The sequence below is a fragment of the Gopherus flavomarginatus genome, chromosome 2 (assembly GCF_025201925.1).
Source record: "Gopherus flavomarginatus isolate rGopFla2 chromosome 2, rGopFla2.mat.asm, whole genome shotgun sequence".
Lineage (NCBI taxonomy): Eukaryota > Metazoa > Chordata > Testudines > Testudinidae > Gopherus > Gopherus flavomarginatus.
The window spans coordinates 130,553,589-130,575,771 of NC_066618.1; the positions used below are offsets into that span (position 1 = coordinate 130,553,589).

Consider the following 22,183-nt stretch of genomic DNA (forward strand, 5'->3'; position numbering starts at 1 on the left):
CAGAGGGAGCCAGCGCAGTTTGGGAAAGTTGTGGGAAGGCACCGGTCATCTATCAGTTTTGCTCTTGTGCTGCTTGGGAAAGTTGTGAGCAGCAGCAGCTTAAACACTGTAGCTCTTCACAGAGAAGGAAGAGAATGGTGGCCCAAAAATCATTGGTTGGAGGAGGGGTAGAATAGAGCTGTGCTCCCACAGTAGTCAGACTTTAATGTGGAGGGAGAAAGCTCTTGTTCCATTCTCACAGCCAGAGGTGGTGAAGCTTCATACTGTAGGACTTCAGAGTTATGAACACCTCAGGAATGGAGGTTGCTCATAACTCTGAAATGTTTGTAACTCTGAACAAAATGTTATGGTTCTTTTTTCAAAGGTTTACAACTGAATATTAGTATTGTTTTAAACTTTACTACTCAGAATAAAAATGTTGTTTTAACCATCTTAATTTAAATGGAACAAGCACAAACAGTTTCCTTACTGTGTCAAATATTTGTTTAAACTGTCTCTTTACTATTTTAGTAGTTTACATTTAACACAGTATTGTACTGTTTTTTTTTTTTTTTTTTGCCTCTACTGCTGTCTGATTGTGTAATTCTGGTTCCAAATTATGTGTGTGATTGACCAGTCAGTTTGTAACTTTGATGTTCTGTACTTAGCCACTTACTAGCTATATGCAGAGAAGAAAGATGGATCCTATGTGCAGGGCCAGGGAAAGCATTCTGGTAGAAATCCTGGTACCTGTGGAGGTGGGATTCTTACCAAGACATCACTTATGGACTTCATTGGCCCTCCCTCCCTCCCTTAAACTTTTGCATCTGTTTAGTCCTATTACCAGTAACTGGTTCAAACCTCGTCTGTTGCCATCAGTTGAAAAACAAATCAGGTTGACACAAATGTCCACAAGTTGAGGACTATGTACAGCTGGTATTTAGTTTATATGGATTTTTATTTCAGAGGCTTTTTTTCTGGATTTAATTTGATATTTTAAACTATTCGCTTCTCACTAGATAGGTCTAATGCAGTGGTTCTCAAGTATTTATCATGTGGCCTGCATATGCAGCCTAAAATGTGTTACTTGGACCGCAGGTTGAGAACCACAGCACCCCTCCCAACTGCCCCCCATGTGCCTATGCCCAGCCCCCACCCAGAAACCCATCCATAGAGGGGGGCCAGGAGAGGACCCCGCTGTAGGGCTGGGCGGCAGGGCAGCACAGCCCTGGCAGCCTGGCCCCTGGCACGCAGGGCAGGGCAGCCTCAGACCGTAGTGTGCAGGTAGGGCAGCCTGGCAACCCATACCCTGCCACACGAGCAGGGCAGCCTGGCAACCCGGACTCTGCCACCTGGGCCCTGTGGCCTCTAGCACGCAGCTAAGCTGCAGCTGTGTGCTAATTGGGCTACATACGACCCGCGGGTTGAGAACCGCTGGTCTAGTGAGATCACTGGAGATCAGAGGAGTCTCTGAAGAGTGAAAGTCTTGCCCCACAGATGGTTTCTGTATTTGTGGAGCTGTGGAGAGAAAAGCTGCTGATGCTCCATGTTTACATTGTTGTATTCTGAGGTCCTAGAATACGAATATGCTTTCCATCTTGCTAAAGCTTAAATATTGATGTGTTTTCAATTCAAAATGATTCAAAAAGCCTTTCAGCCAGTTACCCTTTAGTTCCAGTAGATGAGCTAATGTAGAAGAATATCAGTATTTCAGCATAAATATGGTTGCATTGTGGCATCAGTCAAAGGAGTTGGCTATCTCTCTCTTTGAGGATGTGAAAAGTAAAAGTTTAGAAGCAACAGACACTTAGCCTCTTGAAATGCAATTTCACCTCATTCAGAGGAAGGGGAAGCCAATCAGGATTAAAATACAGGATTTGGATTTGCAGTCTGAATCCATATAAAGTATTTATGTGACGATATCACAATCGAATATCATGAGAGTTTTTAAAAAGTCCAATCTTTAACATACATGATATACCCTATGTTTTTCCTGTTGAAAAGGAAAAAAGGTAAATTTGTACCTTTGTTTTGTGTGTAAAACTTATTTCTCACAGGTTGCAAATTCAGACAGATTTGTTTGAAGAGGTCTTCATAATTATTAATATTAAATTTTATGTAAAAATGTAGTATTTTAATACACCAAAATGCAATGAAAGGTTTATTTCTTCTCAGTAGTTACTTTTTCCATCATTTATGGGAATTGAGGCATGGTACCAGCACTGTACCACTAACAGTTATCTCTTGGTTCACCCACTCTAATTTCTAGGGCTACTTAAAGCAGTAAAGGTATACTGTCACACATTACCTGCAATAAAACCTGTATATTTGGGGAGGGAATCACATTTCATATTAGGGATTGCTTTGATCGCTTTAATATGTATTCTCATTCTAAGGAAAAACATACTGCTATTTTTGCTGTTATTAGAAATACGTAGTTTTTGAATCATGGAGTAAAGAATAATAAAGCACAGAGCCAAATGCTGAAGTCATCATTCCTGGAAGACACCTGTTGACTTCAGTAAATTTTTGACCTGTGTATAAAGGCTTTAGGATTTGACCTACAGTGGCTAGAGCAGAAGTTACTTGTGCTGGAAAAGCTTGGTTTTTTTTTTAAACAAGTAACAAATTGCACTTGGTTGTATGTTTACGCTGTTGGCATCACCAAGTGTCCACCCATTTCTTTTACGCAAACTCCAAAAATACGTCAAAATATACACCAATTTTCTGTGGGAAATAAGGGATCATGTGACAAATAGCAGCATTCCTTTTTGTGAGAATCATTGCTCTGTTGCTTTGTTTCCAAGTAAAGTCAATGAAAACCCACATGAATATGGTGTGTTGCTGTCACCGACTGGTCCTTCAAGCCTCAGTCCTGCAAGGACCTTTTGTGTAGGCATAGGGTTCAATCTGCATGGGACTCCCTCTAGTCTAGGCCCCTTGGTCTGCATATTTAATGTAAAAACCAGGTGTCTATTTTTCTATAGATGGTCAGGCTTCGATTTCTTTGTATGAAGTAAACCTGTCTTTCCTTTTCCTTTCTGCAGTATAGTTTAAAATGTGCTGTGAAATAAAGAGGAGGTTTTTGCTGCTTTATGCAACACAGAAGGGACAGGCAAAAGCCATAGCTGAGGAGGTGTGCGAGCAGGCAGATGCACATGGATTTGAAGCTGATATTCACTGTATAAGTGAGTCTGACAAGGTGAGATACTCTATGCTGGTTTGGAAAATAGACTTTTAAGACATGTATTTTCCTCTGCTCCTATAGTAGCCACTAATGATAATGGAAGCTGTGTGCATGCATAGAGAAGAGAGTATATCATGTGTATTTACATTTTCATAACATCCATGTCAGTGGTTTGGATCAGTACTAACTGAGGCTTCCACCAGCCTTGTAGCAAATGTATCCTTTTTATGGTTAATGGTTTGCTTGGAGTAGTAAATTAGTATATGAATATTCTTCTGTGTGTGTCTCTACACTGGCATTAAAGTGGCCTGTTGAAATGATTCTTAGACATGCAGAAATGAGTTGCTGGAATTAATTCAGTATTTAGTGAATGGGAGGCCATATCATTTAAAAAAAAAAAGCATCACAATTTTTTTGGTCTTATTTATTATTTGTATTACGACAATGCCCAAAGAAAGGCTTGGTTCTATATATGCATAGATCCCAATATGGCAGTCAGATCCATGCAGGTTTATCTCTGTGGTTTGTAGAATCCCACTAAGTCATCCAGTCTAGCTTTGTTGACATAAGCAAATTTACAGTTACCAAGGATGACTCATGATATCAGTGCTACCAAGAAAGTAAAGACCTGATAGAGAGGGGTTGTGATTTAAATTCAGAATGATTAAAATTCTTTGGGGGTTTTGTTTTGTTTGTCTGTTACACCTATCTAGTAAAGAGAGTTCTAAACCAAAGTGTTTTTAAGAACTCAGGAATCCCACACTCTCTGGTAAAGGTTGTAAAAAGGACCAAATCCACACACCTAGGTCCTCCAACAAGAACAGAAAATATAAAACTTGACATTCCTGATATTCCTGGGGAAATAAATAAACAGAAAACAAAACCTGTTCCGGAAATCAGGGATGGGTGATATTTTCATGTAATCAAAGGAGCAACAGAGAACACAAAGGTAAACTATTTACTGTTCTCATTTCATCTTTATGGGAAATATTACTTGTTTCGCAGTAGAGCTTCTACTTGTAAAAGAACACTTACTGTGTAATGTTACTTACAGTAGCACATCTTGTATATTTTATACACATTAACAATTCTTAATGGAAAGAACATAAAGCAAGCCCAAAAAGAGAGGGAGCCTCCAGTCTGCTTCAGAGCAGTTGTCTCTTCCTTCCACATCTCTACAGATTCATGGGGGGGTCATCTCCAGGCCTGTTTGGCTGGAGGTGGCCTGCTACTGGAACAAGTCTATTTTGTCAGATATGGCAAGTTGGTACCAAGCTGTGATTTACTGATGAGATGAAATGTTGTGCATATGTGAGAATTTTTTGATTAAAGTTTATTATTTGTTTTGGTAGGAGAAGAAGACAATTTGTATAGCTTTGCACATCTCTCCAGGGAGCAGCTGTATTTGAATGGAGAGGTCTTCTATTTGGCTAGGACAAATCAAGGGAAAATATACTAGGGCTAGGCCTAGGTTTTTTGGGGCTTGTGTGAAGTCCGACATGGGAGGCCCGAGGGACAAAATTCACTTGTGTCAGATCAGGGACTAACTGGCTGAGTTAGACTAATTTTGCCAGTAGAGAAAGGAGAATAACAATTTTCTGATATCTCCTATAAGCACTTCCATGCAGCTGTGCATGCACACGCTCACCCATTAAGGCAAGGACAGAGCATGCGCCATGCCACTTCTTCTCTTTTTTACCTCCTGACTTTGCACTTAGAGGATAGCATAGAAACCAGATTCTGAGAATGCAAGGAGAGAAGGTTTTGACCTACCATTTGGCACTCAGGAGTGATCTTAGCTGGAGGGTGGCATATGGCCTAGCAACAACAGCTAAGATGCCAGGGCATCTCTGATGCTTTTATGGTATATCTGCACTGGAAAAAACAAAAAAAAACCCTCCTCACAGTGCCATGGTCTACACGTTCAGGCTTGTGGGGATCACACTACGGCAATAAAATAGCTGTGTAGCCATTCCAGCTCAGGCGGGAGCTCAGGCTCTGAAGCCTTTGGTAGGAGGGTAGGGTTCGGAGTTCAGAGCCTGAGCTCTAGCCTGAGCCAAAACCTCTGCATGGCTATTTGTAGTGCTGTAGCGTGAGCCTGAGTTTGTGGACCCAGGCTCTGAGACTTGCTGCTGCAGTGCTTTTTCGCGGTGTAGACATACCCTTAGTGACTCCAATGGGCTTGCTACAGGGGTAATTCCGAAAGCACTAAAAGGAAGGGTTTTATGCCATAATGTATGTGCATGAGACTTCAGCAACATATTGAAAGGTCTTGACTCTTCTGTATAGTATGCCAGCCCTCTTACCCAGAGCACATCCCAAGGGTTTGTGGTTCTGCAGAGTTGTATGTGACTTAATGCCAGCCTTGCCTGTGGATTGATGGAAGACTCTTTTTAAGCCTCATTATTTTGATTCTGATATGTACAAAGGAAAAGAAGATGTTTAGTCCTCATTGTGGGTTTATTCCTGCACAGCTGTATTATAAATATTATAGCTGGCTTCGTCTGAGGGGTTGAGTTCAGGGTGTAAAACAGCATCTGAACAGAAATACATTTCAGTTTTTAGTTTTACAATTTATATTGGACACAGCTAAAACAAGTTATTTGAAAAGTTGCCCCCCCCCAAAAAAAAAGCCCCGCTAGATCTTGTTTGCTTGCCTTCATTCATAATTTAGAAATTTTTAGAATTATATAATGGGACTGGGTCTGTGGAGTGGTGTTTTTGTGTGCCTTAAGAAAGAGGTGGAAGACATAGCATTTTACGTTATTATAGGTATGAAAAAGTCCCACAAAATCTTAAGTTCTAAACTAAGATGTAACACTGGCCTTATGATAAGACCTCCTTTTATCTGTACTATAGATGGTTAAATTAGAAACTAGTAGCCTGAGCTAGATACTGTACATCTGTGTCATAACCATTATTTATAACTTGTCATAATCTTAATATTTAGATTTAAGCATTTTGTTTAAATAAAAGCACTTGGAATGTATTTAAATTAAAATTGTCTTTTTCATGTGAACTGCTAGCTGTTCATGTGATTCCAAACTTACCCTGCAGGGATACTTCAGATGATGTAGATGTCTGATTAATCAAACTGACAGTTGATATGCTTTTGCCACTAAGCTCAAGTGCAGCTGCAACCACTTTTTTCTTGCTATGTACAACTTGACTCATCAAAGAAGCTGAATTGTTTTCACCTGAGAATTTCAAATGCATGTAAATAAATACCAGAGTTGATTTAAGTAGTTCTTGTGAAAGCAACATATAACACTTAAACAAACATTCAGTTAAAAGGGAGATATGTAAAAGATGCATTTTCCAAATGATAGGTGGCAGATACTGTAAAGGGCCACATTTTCAAAACACCTCATCTTTCGATATGCAAGTAATGATGTGCTCAGAATTTGGCCCTCAATTGATTGGTCATACAAATGGTGTGAGATTAAAGACTTGTTGAAAATTTGACCCTAAATGTGCAGATGCCATTATTTCACAGGATTAGTATGGATACCTGTGTATTGCTTTCACATTTTACCCCTCTATCCTGTTTCATAAGATTTTTATAATGTTACTGAGTGCAATTTTTTTTTTACCATATTGCAAGACAGTGCTGTTTACATCTTGTACAAAAAGAAATGAACACTGATCTGTTGTGTAACACCACTTGCATTCTTTAGGTTAATTATACATACATCATAGAGTTAAGTGATGACCAGGCAGTTCAGACTTCTGACATGAGTTCATGCAATCTGATAGTCTTTTTCTCTTTTCTTCTTCTATGCAAACTGTTTCACATGTTAGAATAAATTAATAAACAAGAAGTTACAGGCACAAAAAGTAATACAAAGTGAGAGAATGTGTTATTCCCCAAATTAACTTAGCATTATTTATAAGGCTTACTATGGTCTCATGCAGATACGGAAGAAGAGAGCATAAAAATTTGGGATAAGGTGGAAAATGAGAGACCATCCAATTGTAAAAAAACAACACTGCCAGGATCAGCTCTTTGACTTGATTATAGATGTGTATTGGGTTATTCTTTTTAATTTGCCTTTTTTTCCTCACTCTTTTTATAGTATAATCTGGTAACAGAAAAGGACCCTCTTGTTGTTGTTATTTCCACTACTGGTACTGGAGACCCTCCAGACACAGCTTGCAAGTTTGTTAAGGAAATTAAAAACAAGACCCTGCCACTTGATCATTTTGCACATCTACGTTATGGATTGTTAGGTAATACAATATTTCTTGTGTCCCTTTTTCCTGTACTTCTATATCAGTATCAGAAATTAATTTGTCACTATACTGTCCCCACTGTAGTGTGGTATCTTTTAAGTCATTTTACAATAGTAAATAAGGCCATGTCTACATCTAAAATTTTGCAGCGCTGGTTGTTACAGCTGTATTAGTACAGCTGTATAGGGCCAGCGCTGCAGAGTGGCCACACTTACAGCAACCAGCGCTGCAAGTGGTGTTAGATGTGGCCACACTGCAGCGCTGTTGGGCGGCTTCAAGGGAGGTTCGGGGAACGCGAGAGCAAACCGCGGCGAAGCTGGTCTCCTTTCCCGGTTTGCTCTCTCGTTCCCCGAACAAGCAGGTCTCCTTCCCTGCGGTTTGCTGGGTGGTTCGGGGAACGCGAGAGCAAACCCGGGAAAGGAGACCAGCTTCGCCGCGGTTTGCTCTCGCGTTCCCCGAACAAGCAGGTCTCCTTCCCTGCGGTTTGCAGGGTGGTTCCGGGAAACGCGAGAGCAAACCGCGGCGAAGCTGGTCTCCTTTCCCGGTTTGCTCTCGCGTTCCCGGAACCACCCAGCAAACCTCAGGGAAGGAGACCTGCTTGCTCGGGGTTCGGGGAACGCGAGAGCAAACCGCGGCGAAGCTGGTCTCCTTTCCCGGTTTGCTCTCGCGTTCCCGGAACCACCCAGCAAACCTCAGGGAAGGAGACCTGCTTGCTCGGGGTTCGGGGAACGCGAGAGCAAACCGCGGCGAAGCTGGTCTCCTTTCCCGGTTTGCTCTCGCGTTCCCGGAACCACCCAGCAAACCTCAGGGAAGGAGACCTGCTTGCTCGGGGTTCGGGGAACGCGAGAGCAAACCGCGGCGAAGCTGGTCTCCTTTCCCGGTTTGCTCTCGCGTTCCCGGAACCACCCAGCAAACCTCAGGGAAGGAGACCTGCTTGCTCGGGGTTCGGGGAACGCGGGAGCAAACCGGGGAAGGAGACCAGCTTGATTACCAGAGGCTTCCTCAGGTATGCTGGGATACCTGCTTATTCCACGGAGGTCAAGAAAAGCGCTGGTAAGTGTCTATATTTGATTACCAGCGCTGGATCACCAGCGCTGGATCCTCTACACCCGAGACAAAACGGGAGTACGGCCAGCGCTGCAAACAGGGAGTTGCAGCGCTGGTGGTGCCCTGCAGATGTGTACACCTCCTAAGTTGCAGCGCTGTAACTCCCTCACCAGCGCTGCAACTTTCTGATGTAGACAAGCCCTAAGCCTATTCATAGTTGTGAAGGTATAAGGGATACTATTTGATTGAGGTCAGAAGCCAGTGGCTGGCTAACTAGCACTGCTGGCTGTGCCTGGTAAAAGATCTGCAGCTTAATTGGCTGATTCTCATAAAAGGAAGAGCAAGAAATAGAGAGAAGGAGCTGCAGAGCTACTGCTGGAAGGAGCTGTTCCCTGAAACAGAAATGAACAGAAGGGAAACTGAGACGTTTTGATCTTATTTGTTGAGAAGACTTGAACTAAAAGAGAGAGAACCATAACAACTGACCCTGCTGGAAACTAACTTCCCTAGAGACGATGAGACAGTTCCTGGCAGAATTCCCAAAGGGTGGGTGGGAGTTCAAGAAGAGCAAGCCAAGGTCCATCCAGAAGAGAATGCGATGAGACAGGCCCCAATCTCTTACAATACAACTTATATTATTAGCTGATTTTATGTGTAATAATTGTGAAGCAGTATAGGAGGAATTTGTCATGAAAGTGATTCAAAATTAAAATATGATTTATCAATTTAATATCCATTGGGCATCCTGGGGGTGAGCAGTAATTTGAGACTACAAATTGAGATGGGAAGTGTAGGTTTGGAAAATATTTGTATTACCAAATTTATAATACATTGACTGCGTCAGTCTGGAGATGTAAAAGTCAGTCAGTTTTTTTTTTTTTTTTTTTTTTTAATCTGAAAATTCTTAATACTTGTGCTATGACCTATTTCAACAATAGTGAGAAACATCAAATGGCTTTTTTTAATTAAGCTACAGTTAAAATTGTTAGCACTTGTCAGTAAGTTAATGGGGAAAAATCAAAGAATATTGAGGTATAAAACCAAAACCCAGACAGTTCTGGAAATGTAAAAGTTCATCTGAAAAGCTTTAATTCTTCCACCAGACTGCTGCTGACTGTTCAATCTGCATTTAAACTATCAGGCTAAAAAACTTTGCCATGTGTATTCTGAAGTTTATTTTTAGTTATGAGAGTTTTCTGAGGAGTATAAGAAGTATGCAGCCATAGTCATATTATTTCTGGAGAAAATACTGTATTTATTATTCATTGCAGATGGACAACTGAGAATGTGAAACAGAGCACTGATTTTTGTAACTAATTTCATGTTTGCTAGCTATATGTGCAAGGACATCTTTAATACTAACAGTATACCTACTGAGAGGGAACATAAGTTTTCAAGTACATAAAAGGTTGTTACAAGGAGGGAGAAGGTGTTTTCCTTAACCTTTGAGGATAGGACAAGAAGTAATGGGGCTTAAATTGCAGCAAGAGCAGTTTGGTTTGGACATTAGGGTTAGCCCCAAAATGGTGAGTAAGGGGGACTGATTTGTTCAGGGCTGTACTGGCGTTTATGTGCATTGGGGAAAGCAAACAGCTGCAGGGGGCACCTACACTGAACACTATCCCAACAGTTTCCACAGGAGTTTATCCTGGAAGCTATCTCGCTGCTGTGTGTCACCTCGGAAGGGGGAATGATTGGTTCAGGGCTGTACCGGGGTTTCTGTGCATTGGGAAAAGCAAACAGCTGCAGGGGGCACCTACACCTGGGAAGCACGGGAGGGTCTTCTACTGCAATGCGGATTCTGCCCTGGCCCCTATGCAGCTTGCCTGTGTGCAGCAATGGTCTCCCCACCCCTCGCAGCACAGTGGCGTCGACACGGTAGGCTGACTGGAGGGAAGGAGTGGGGACTGAGAACTCCAGCTATCCCACAGTACCCGCAGTCTACGAAAAGCATTTGCATTCTTGGCTGAGCTTCCAGTGCCTGAAGGGCTTAATAGTGGCACTAGAAAAGGTTCAGAAAAGGGCAACTAAAATGATTAGGGGTTTGGAGAGGGTCCCATATGAGGAAAGATTAAATTGGCTAGGCCTCTTCAGCTTGGAAAAGAGGAGACTAAGGGCGGATATAATAGAGGTATATAAAATCATGAGTGATGTGGAGAAAGTGGATAAGGAAAAGTTATTGACTTATTCCCATAATACAAGAACTAGGGGTCACCAAATGAAATTAACAGGCAGCAGGTTTAAAACAAATAAAAGGAAGTTCTTCATCACGCAGCGCACAGTCAACTTGTGGAACTCCTTACCTGAGGAGGGTGTGAAGGCTAGGACTACAACAGTGTTTAAAAGGGAACTGGATAAATTCATGGTGGTGAAGTCCATAAATGTCTATTAGACAGGATGGGTAAAGAATGGTGTCCCTAGCCTCTGTTCGTCAGAGGATGGAGATGGATGGCAGGAGAGAGATCACTTGATCATTGCCTGTTAGCTTCACTCCCTCTGGGGCACCTGGCATTGGCCACTGTCGGTAGACAGATACTGGGCTAGATGTACCTTTGGTTTGACCCGGTACAGCCGTTCTTATGTTCTTATGTAAGGGTCAAAAACATTGTCCCGGATGGTTCAGGGTATATGTTGTCAATTTGCCCTCCTCCTCCCCGTGAAAGAAAAGGGAAAAAATCATTTCTCGCCTTTTTTCAGTGTCACCGTATGTCTACTGCATGCTGCTGGTAGATGCGGCGCTGAACAGCAGCATCCCCTCCCCTTCCTTTCCTGATGGCAGATGGTACAAAGGGCTTGAAAACCATCCTCATCATTCTGTGAGTACTCCTGGCTGGCCTCGGTGAGGTCAGCCAGGGGTGCCTGGGCAAAAATGGGAATGACTCCTGGTCATTCCCTTCCTTAAGCTTTGGAGAGGCAGACGGTGCAAAAGGCTTGGTAACCGTCCTCATCATAGCAGCTGGAGGCTGAGCTCCTCATCCCCCTACCCCCTTTCATGTCTAATGGAGATTCTGTCCTGCTTGGAATATCATAGCAGCTGGAGGCTGCCTCCCCCTCATTTTATCTCACTAAAAAGTCAGTGTTTCTTATTCCTGCATTCTTTATTACTTCATCACACAAATGGGGGGACACTGCCACGGTAACCCAGGAAGGGTGTGGGAGGAGGGAAGCAGCGGGTGGGGTTGTTGCAGGTGCACCCCCTAGAATGACGTACAGCTCATCATTTCTGTGGGATATCTGGGGCTCTGACCCAGAGCAGCTGTGCTCTCTGGTTCTCTAGTAGACTTGCCCCATATTCTAGGCAGGACTGACTCTATTTTTAGACAAAACATAAAGAAGGGAATGACCTGGGCCATGCGCTCCGGCCGACCTCAGCGAGGCCAGCCAGGAGCACCCATGACAGCAGCAGACGGTACAAAAGGACTGGTAACCGTCTCTGCTACCTTGCAAAGGCAAATGAATGCTGCTGTATAGCACTGCAGCACTGCGTCTGTCAGCAGCATCCAATACACGTACGGTGACAGTGACAAAAGGCTAAACGGGCTCCATAGTTGCCATGCTATGGCGTCTGCCAGGGCAATCCAGGGAAAAAGGGCGCTAAATGATTGTCTGCCGTTGCTTTCACGGAGGAAGGATTGAGTGACTACATTTACCCAGAATCACCTGCAACACTGTTTTTGCCCCATCATGCATTGGGATCTCAACCCAGAATTCCAATGGGCAGGGGAGACTGCGATAACTATGGGATAGCTACACACAGTGCAACGCTCTGGAAATCGACGCTAGCCTTGGTACATGGATGCACACCGCCGAATTAATGTGCTTAGTGTGGCACTCTAGTTTATACAATCTGTTTTAAAAAAACAGTTTCTGTAAAATCGGAATAATCCCGTAGTGTAGACATACCCTGGGAGAAGGACCACAGTGGCACTCCCAATAAACCTGCACAAGCGCATTGCCCACGCACTGGATGAGACTTTTGAAGAGATTACTGAGGCCAATTACCGCGACGTGATAGACCACATCAGTGCACTATTCTGCATCTAGGCATGCATGCATGCATGCAGCCCTAGCCCTCCCTCCGCTCCTGAAAAATTTCCATCCTGAAAATAAAAGCCGCTTACCAGGAACCCACTCCTCTGTTTGTCCTCCACCAAGTACAGACTGCTGCGACTGGCTACCTTCCTCCTGGCTGCATGCCTCCAGGGACTCTGGGGTGTCTCCTCCTCACTCTCACTCTCACTTTCCTCCTCCTTCTGCTCTGAAGTTTCCATAGTGGTCCTTGGCATGGAGGTGGGGTAACCCCCAAGTATCCAGTCCAGCTCTTTGTAGAAACGGCAGGTCGTGGGGGCAGCACCGGAGTGGCGGTTTCCCTTGTGGGCTTTGCAGTAGGCACTCCGCAGCTCCTTCACTTTAACCCTGCACTGCAGCGTGTCCCGGTCATGGCCCCTTTCCATCATGGCCCTTGATATCTGCCCATAGATATCGTAATTCCTATGGCTGGAGCGCAGCTGGGACTGCACAGCTTCCTCTCCCCAAACACTGATGAGGTCCAGCAAATTGCCGTTGCTCCATGCTTGGGCTCGTTTGGTGCGTGGAGGCATTGTCACCTGGAAAGATTCACTGATAGCACTCCACACCTGGCTGAGCAAACAGGAAGGGGATTTTTAAAATTCCCGGGTCATTTAAAGGGTGGGTCACTTGAGGCCAGGGCAGTAGAGTTCGAACTGATGAGCAGAGTGGCTGAACAGGCATTCTGGGATACCTCCGAATACCTCTGGAGGCCAATAACAGCGCTTTTGGTGACCACACTGGCGGAGCAGTGCTGCATTAGCAGCACCATAGTCTTTATTCCTCTCGTCGAGGTGGAGTACAACCAGCGCTGTAGCCAGGGAGATACAGCGCTGTATGTGCCTTGCAAGTGTGGACAGTGAGTGAGTTGCAGCACTGTAAAGCCACCACCAGTGCTGCAACTTTCCAGTGTAGCCAAGCCCTAAGGCAATTGAGGTTATGGACCTAAGAGTATGTCTATACTTTAAAATGCAAAACGTCCCTTTTTTGCCCTAAAACCGTGGGAGCGTCTACACTTGTTAATGACTTTTTATGGTGAAACTCAGAAGGTTCACCACATAAAAAACCACCTTCACGAGAGGCACACAGCTCTTACCACTGTTCTTTTTGCACTGCTGTGAAAGTGAAGACATGTTCTAGCAGTGTAAACGCCTTTTGGCCTCCAGTGGATATTCCACAGTTTCAAAAGTGACCACACTGGCCAGCATCTCCGCTGCTCTGACGCACTGATGTCTGCTCCTTACCCTCTAAGCCCTGGGAAGTTTGAAGCTCCCTTTCCCTTTGTTTGTAGATGTGGCAAGGAAAGCAGCCAGATAGCAGGAGATTTTTTAAAAAATGCCATGGAAGAAACAAGGAAATAATGGGGCTCCTGAGACATGAAGCAGGGCAGCACAGGGCACTGAGCAGGGTCCCAGAATGCCTTCTGCTCCCCGCCCCCTCCCAAGACCTATCAAGAGAGCTACGCTGTGGGATAGCTGTACTGCAGCGCTACTCTCATCAGCGATGGAAGTGCTGGTAGTGTAAACGCTCTCTGATGCCTGAGGAGTTGAGTGAATACACAAATCAGCACTTTACTTTCACCGGTTCCCTATCACCGGTGAAATTTACAGTGCAAAAACTCCGTAAGTGTAGACATATCCTAAGAGTTATGCTTGAATATTTTTTACTCAGTATCTCTGATGGTTCCTGAGCAAGACAATGGGGAAAATTTCAAGATTAATGTATTTCCATGTACCTCCCTGGTTTTAAAATTTACCTTTACTTAAATTTTCCTGCATTTCTAATGTTTGTCTCTCTTTTTCTTTTTCTCTCTAGTATGTTTAATATGTTTTCCTCATTTAAATTAGTGACATATTAGCAATCTTAGCTCTAGCTGAAATCAATTTATTTCTTGGGTATTCACATGAATTTACAACCTACAGTTTGTTTTTAGTTAGTTTAGGTGTTTTGTGTTTCTCTGACAATGATTTCTGATGATAAACACCTAAAACATGGCAGGAAGATGTTGCTTGAGGCATTTTCAGTGCCTACAACTGTTGCAACAGAAACACAACATCTTGAACTTGGAAATGGGCAGGTAAATGAAGAGGAACCATTTGTCAACTATACCTTAATGTAATCAGCTATTCAATTTTCAGTTCACGTGTGTTTTGTTAGTTTAGGACTTAAATATATCTACCATCATATACATACTAACTTTCAAGTTTGTGAGACAATTGAATCCTAGAACATCAGGGTTGGAAGGGACCTCAGGAGGTCATCTAGTCCAACCCCCTGCTCAAAGGGGGACCAATCCCCTGGTAGATTTTTGCCCTAGATTCCTAAAGGGCCCTCTCAAGGATTGAATTTACAACCCTGGGTTTACCAGGCTGTTGCTCAAACCAGTGAGCTACCCGTCCCCCCCCCCATTGGTTTTTACTGTAAATTTTCATTAAATTTTATATCTATTTGTTTGTTAGCTATAAACCCTTCTTACATGGATTTTTCAGGTTTGGGAGATTCTGAATACATGTTCTTCTGCAATGGTGGGAAGATAGTAGACAAACGACTCCAGGAACTTGGTGCACAGCATTTCTATGAGACTGGACTGGCAGATGATTGCGTAGGGTATGAACACAGTTAAATTGTTTTTCATTTTCTCCCAATAAACACAGGATTAAAGATGAACCCTGCCAGTTGCTGAGTACTCAGTGAAACCAGTAGTAGTTGACGATGCTAAGCTAAGCATCTGAGTGGATTGAACCCAGTATGAGCTAGAGGAATCATAGTTATCTTCTGTGAATTTGATGGGCCTATTCACTGAGAAGTGGAAGCTGTGAGGGCTCACCACTTCTGAAAACTGCATCTGAAGACCTTTTCATAAACAGTGACATTCTTGGCCTTTTTCTACCTATATTATGGGTACAAGGTTTTATTACTAGTTTTTAGGTTTAAACAAAGAAAATTCAGTCTTATAAATACAGAACAACCACAGTTCTGCAATATCTCTGGAGTCGAAACAGTGGGTTATATGACCTCTAGCTAATACATGGAGACTGGATTCAAACAAAACTGTGACCTCAGCTTCATACAAAGGAGATTAACCCATCTGAGCATACCGGTTTTTGTCTCGCAACAGGTGGAGTCTTCTGTGCAGATTGTTATTGTCTCCCCCCCCCTCCCATAGTAGCAGGATTAGCTTGAGTACCCCCTGAAATTATCATTTTTTCCTCTATAAAATGACCCACTAATCTCAGTTGCATCTGTTTTCTCTAGAGATAGAGATTTTTACTGAGAGAAAATAGTTTTGTTCTTGTTTTCCTGGTTTCACTTTTCATCAAGTGGAGACCAGAGTCTTTGCTATTTATATTGGTTTGACGTATGAAGGTGCTGGACAGAATAAAACAAACAAACATTGCCACAACCATAAGACTTATTGTTGTGTGTTAAAAAAAAATTGAACTTTTATTAGTTATGTCTGTAGCTTACAATAAACAGCTGAAAATCCTGTGTTTTCCAGTTACTCTTATTTTAACTCCTTATGATAAGCTTCATCATAAGAAGATAAAGGTTGTATAGTTGACAGAGTGCTTTTTTCCCTAAATCTGGAAAAAAAAATGTGATGTCAAATGCAAACATGAATTTTTAGTAAAGGAAGTCCTCTTAATAGCAGCTATTTGTGTACATGTAATGAAAAATGAAAAGTGTCATCAAGTCTTTTTTGTTCTTTTGGTTATCTGTAAGAATTAAAAGTGAAGTAAGTCATTCTTTACCTCCACTTTGCCTTGTTTGTTTCAGTTTAGAAATAGTGGTTGAGCCATGGATTGATGGGCTTTGGCTTGCCCTTAAAAGAGAATTTTCATCACGGAACATAAAAGAAGACATGAGCAACAATCTCGGGGCTGTGTCTAATGGTGTCTCTGCAGTGACTGTAGACCCAAGAATGTCAGGAGCATGCAGCTTAGACTCAGAAATACAGCATTTGAAATTAGAAGACTTAGAAGTGAAGGCTACTGATGCTTTATCCCAAAGACCAGCTAATGTTCATTCTGTCTTGTCTGTTCAAAATACTGAACCTTCACTTGATCGATCAGTCCCTCCTCTTTCACAGTCCACTCTTGACATTCCTGCTTTGCCACCAGAATATATAGATGTACAGTTTCAGGACAGCACTGGCCAGGTAAGGACTTCAGAATTTTCTATCTTTTATCATCCAAAACTGATCAGTGGATGTTTTCATTCATGATCCTATAGTTAAATGGAGTGTAGTTGTAGCTGTGTCTGTCCTGGGAGATTAGAGAGACAGGATGAGTGAGGTAATATTTTTTTATTGGACCAACTTCTGTTGGTGAGAGAGACAAGTTTTCCAGCTGAAAAAGAGCTCTGTGTGGCTCAAAAGCTTGTTTCTCTTGCCAGCAGAAGGTGGTCCAGTAAAAGACATTACCTCCCCCACCTTGTGTCTCTGTAGTTAAATGGGACATTTGAACAAATTTCTAAGGCATATATGTTTCTGAAGGAAGCAGATTTTCATATTACTTTATAAGTAACAAATGTCTGCTTATATCTGAATGTTTGTCAGTTTAGCGGACAATGACCTGACAAGTATAACCAGTTACATCAGACAAGATGATAAGCCCTCTCTAAGGAAATCACACCAAAATGCTAGGAAGTGAACAACTTTAATTGCTGGAATCATCAAAAGTCTATTTTATAGTAATGAAAAACTCCTTCCATTAGAATCCTAGAATATCAGGGTTAGAAGGGACCTCAGGGGGTCATCTAGTCCAACCCTCTGCTCAAAGCAGGACCAATTCCCAACTAAATCATCCCAGCCAGGTCTTTGTCAAGCCTGACCTTAAAAACCTCTAAGGAAGGAGATTCCACCACCTCCCTAGGTAACTCATTCCAATTCAAATCAGTCTAGTCCAATTTTCATTCAAAACGCAGTACTTTACAAAAGTCAGAAATGATCGTGCAAAAACAACTCAAAATACAGCTTCCTAGTCAATAACTGTGACAAACTTGCCACCGTAATAACATCATATTAGTTTTACTGTTGTGAATTGAACAATAAATTGCAGGTTAAAAGCTAGCAAGTGGTTGATGTTGGTGCTTTAAGCTCAATATGCTTTTACAAAGAAGACATTTTAAACTATAGTATACTATGCAAAACAAATCAAACAAAGCCTCCACAGCCTCAGCTTGTGATCTTTTGCACTCTATAGCTGTGAAGCCCAGAATGGTCTAGAAAATACAGCTAAAAACAGTACTGTGTTTGCCAGACCGTGAGCATTTGATTCATTTGGTTTTATTTCTTAAGTTTCTTTCAGATGATAGTTGGAATTCTGACATGCTCTTTGTTTTTTATTTTAGTTTTGAAATAAAATCCCATGTGAACTTGGAAGTTGAGAGAGATAGTGTTTGCTTTATTTTAATTTTTATTTTTTTAAAAATCAAGTTGATAGCTAACTTTCTTCCAGTCAGCTGTTGTAAACCTGCTCTCTGCCCTTTTGGTGCTTGTGATGAGACAGCTTCAAAGTTTGACTGTAGTTATACTAACCGAGAAATGAGAAGTATGTTGAAATAATATTTTAGATCCCAGGTAAACACCTTTCTGCAGACGGAGCCAGAACTTTCTTGGTTAACCAAGGAACTGTGCATTTTGATGTAGTACTCAACAGTAGAAAATTTAAAATTCTTAGCTTCAAAGGGCCAAAACTCTTCTATATAGACTCTGCAAACCTCTGGACTGTGTTTAAAAAGTGAGACATCTTAACAGTTCTCTGTTTCTTTGAAACAATTAAAATAAAGCATTTGAATAGTTTTTGTATTGTTTTAAATTCTAGAAACATTAAGCTTTCATTTTAATCTGTGAATGAAAACTTCAACAATTCTAGAAAGTTAAAAGGCAAACGATAAGAAAATGAACGTTCTAGTTATGCATTTGAGACCTATTAGGAAACAATGAGAGAATTACAGAACTAGAAGTTGAGAGAAGGAGAGGAAAGGGAAAAGGTGGGGTCACTGGCTAGGTGCATGGCTAGGGAGTGAAATTAATTGTCATTGGATATTGAAGACAAGAGTCTTAAACTGGCAGCAGGAAACATTTAGAAATTTCTGGAAAGAGAGTAGGGCATCTGATAATGTGGCACTATATAAAGCTGATTATATTTCATCCTGTTTTTCAGTCTTCACAGTATTGAATGCACTGGATGTCTTTTTCTTATCCTATAAGTATAGTAAATTTGAAGACTACGGATCAATAGTACAAATAGGTGATTAGTGTTTACACCCAAATTGTGTCCTGGCTAGCCTGGTAGGCAGAGGAGGAAGTAGTGTAAGGTAGCCAGGACAGGCTGTAAGGAGGCACCTGCCGCACAGGAATAGAAGCAGCTGTGGTGTAGGTGGGCAAGAGAGAACAGAGAATGAGTAGAGTGTTGGTGGGCACGTGCCACACCATCACAGTGGGTGGTTTGAGAACCAAATGGTTAAGTTAGAGGGTGCTAATTAGGTTCCTGGGTGGACTGGCTAATATCTGCCCAGGTCTAAAAGGAAAGATGTGACACTTGTCAAGATGTGTTCAGATTTGCTGATGAATGCGTGCTGAGTAGTTTTTTTCCTGCTAGGATCTTTTGCAATTCAAGCCCAGGGTCCTTGAGGGGACCATTTAGGGATCTGGGGCAAAAATCTGTCTGGGGATTGGCCCTGCTTTGAGCAGGGGGTTGGACTAGATGACCTCCTGAGGTCCCTTCCAATCCTGATATTCTGTGACTTTTGTAGAATATTGAAGCCTCTTTCTCGTAAGTGGGAATAGATGTTAACACACAGCTACTTGAGCCTGAGGCAGTTTCCTTAAAAAAATATAGACCACAAAAGCTTATGCTGAAATAAATTTGTTAGTGTCTAAGGTGCCACAAGTACTCCTGTTCTTTTTGCGGATACAGACTAATGCGGCTGCTACTCTGAAACCTGTCAAAAAAAAAAAATGCCTTCTTATTTTTAGGGTCCAAACTCACAGTGCCTGTGGTTTGCAGCAACAAGCATTTTTAGAAAAAACTGCTGGCTTAAGTGGGACTTTTTCCACATTCATGTTAGTATAAAGGTTGATTAGGAAATCAGGTGTGAAGTATGCCTTGGATGCTGATGACGTGGCCCAAAGACAGAGATACTATATGGCAGAGTGACCAAGGATTGTAAACTGTAAAAATGAAGGTTAAAGTGGAAGGCCTTGGTTCCTTCGAGTCAGTGAGCCACTTGAGGAGATTGATGTGCCTTATCCTGAGGTCAGCCACCTGTGGGAAGAGGTGAAGACAACACTGACTAGGTTATGCCAACTGATCAAGATAGCCCATTTGAAATAGGAATAATTAAAGTTTATATACTAGACAAGTATTCTCCTATGCACTGTTGCTTTCACAGTGGTGCAGCTGTGCTGGCACATGAGGGTAACACGCACTATGCTATGTATACACTAGGTACAGTTTACTCCTCCCCTGAGGATGGAGTTGGTTGAGTGAGAGTGTATCACAATCTCTCTTTCCTAGGCTATTCCTGGGGCAGTGCAACAACATGTTGTCTCTACTGATCTCACAGTCTAGCCCTTAGTGACAAACTCATACTCCGATGTTTGGTAATCTAGCTCAGCATACCGGAAGCTGAAGGGAGAGTTGAGACAAGCAATTGAGTGGAACAAAGTAACGAAAACATAATTTTTTCTAAATTGAAATGTAAACATTGCCAAGCAATAGGAGGGAACTGCTCTGCTTGGTCAACACTCATAAAAGCCACCCACTGGAGTGTAGCACAGGAATCTTACCATGCATGACAGTTTAGAAAACTAGTTTAAGGGCCCCAGATTAGCTACAAATAAATGAATTAGAGCATCTTCAAGATATAAAAAAGGAGCCTTCAACACACTTTCTTACTCTAAGGCTTTGGTAGATGTTTGGCTCTAATCTTAAAAGGATTTTATAAAATTCTAATCTAGACCTTGAGAATGGCAGCTCTACTTCTGCCCTTTCTCTGTTATTTTCTGATATTTACCCAGAAAAACTATTAGTAGTTTTTTCCACCCATTTCCACCTGTTTTTGTTGTTGTAATAAACATTGATAAATTCCTGGGAAAAATTAAATAAAATAAACACTGAAAATGAAGGGTCCTTAGTATCTTTTAGTGTGTCTCTTTCTCAGCTGTTTGTTGGACAAATCCAAATGGTTCCCAGTGCTTCCAGAGTATGGATAGGGGAAAAAAGTTTCACAATCAAGTCTGTTTTTTCCTTACTATTGTTTTTGACAGGGACAGTTAGAACTGCTCAGCAGGTTGGTTCCTCTTGGTTCCCCTGTTGCCTATGTGTTTTCCAAGATCTTATGTTACATGTTCCTTCTAAGGAAAGCTAAAGGCAGCTCTTACTGAAGCCCATCAACTCAGATCTTAGCATCACCAAAAAAAGATTTCTTCTCATTCACTCTCAAGTTCAGGGCTGGGTACGTGCCTCTTTAGTGATTTATTTGGATTCTGAGTCTGAGTAACTGGAACTAAAACATTCTGAGAGCAATTTAACATGTTTTTTAAGGACTAACAGTTCAGAATGAATATTATTCATTCCTCTGCTTTAATTATAAGGAGTCTTTAGGATTAGAGCTGGGTGAAATTTTTCAGACTAATCGTTTGTTTGGAAAAAGAAAACCGTTTCAGTATACAGGAACTCCTCACTTAAAGTCATCTAGGTTAACCTTGTCTCGATGTTAAGTTGCTGATCAATCAGGGAATATGCTCATTTAAAGTTGTGAAATGCTCCCTTCTAATGTCCTTTGGCAGCCACCTGTTTTGTCCACTGCTTGCAGGAAGAGCAGCCTGTTGCAGGTAGCTGGTGGGGTGGCCGGAGCCAGGGTGGACCGGCAGCCCTCCATCAGCTTCCCCTATCAGCTCCCCACTCCCCTAAGTTCCCTGTGCAGCAGCTGTCCCTCCCCCCCACTGCCATGTGCTTCTCCTGCCCTCTGCCTTGGAGCTACTCCCAGAGACTCCTGCTTGCTGTACTGGGGGAGGGGGGAAGGGGGGACTAATGTCAGAGTGTCTCCCTGTCCCCCCTGCTCCTGCACCCTGCTTACCCCATCTTCCATAGAGCAGGGGGGACACAGGACAGAGGGAGGGAGCTTCTAAGCAGTAGCTGCAGGTCTCAAGTCTCAGCAAGCTGATTTAATTAACAAGGCAGTGTACTAAAGCTTGAGTTCAACTACTTAAAGGGGAAATGCGCATTTTTTTCTCTGACACACAGGATATGTGTCTCTGTCTGACCTCCCTCTTTTCCTGCTGCCTTGTAGAGTGTTGTGAGAGTTATCCCTTGAGATCTCAGTCAATTGCTAGTGCATTTAGCAGTAAGGCATTCCCTAGGAAATATCACACCGTCTAACTCCTCCACCTCAAACAAGTTTCACAATCATCATCACTGTGTACCAGTATTAAATTGTTTGTTTAAAACTTATACTGCATGTGTATGTATGTGTATATATAGTCTTTTGTCTGGTGAAAAAAATGTCCCTGGAACCCAACCCCCTCATTTACATTAATTCTTACGGGGAAATTGGATTCGCTTAACATTGTTTCGCTTAAAGTCACATTTTTCAGGAACATATCTACAACGTTAAGTGAGGAGTTACTGTAGCTGAAACTATTTGTGAAGTTGATGTCAA

The 22,183-nt window shown here is 42.2% G+C and overlaps 1 protein-coding gene across 5 annotated transcripts in view; it reads left to right on the forward strand.

Moving 5' to 3' along the window:
• Positions 1–22,183, forward strand: part of MTRR (5-methyltetrahydrofolate-homocysteine methyltransferase reductase) — a 139,464-nt gene that overhangs the window by 8,058 nt on the left and 109,223 nt on the right. For 3 of the 5 annotated variants that reach the window (XM_050938192.1, XM_050938191.1, XM_050938193.1), the window contains exons 2-5: positions 3,027–3,181; positions 7,243–7,396; positions 15,004–15,121; positions 16,292–16,673. In XM_050938192.1, coding sequence (XP_050794149.1) covers positions 3,038–3,181; positions 7,243–7,396; positions 15,004–15,121; positions 16,292–16,673 — 798 coding nt within the window. In that variant the 5' untranslated portion in view covers positions 3,027–3,037. The remainder of the gene's footprint in view (positions 1–3,026; positions 3,182–7,242; positions 7,397–15,003; positions 15,122–16,291; positions 16,674–22,183) is intronic. The other 2 variants (XM_050938194.1, XM_050938195.1) reach the window with 2 other exon arrangements.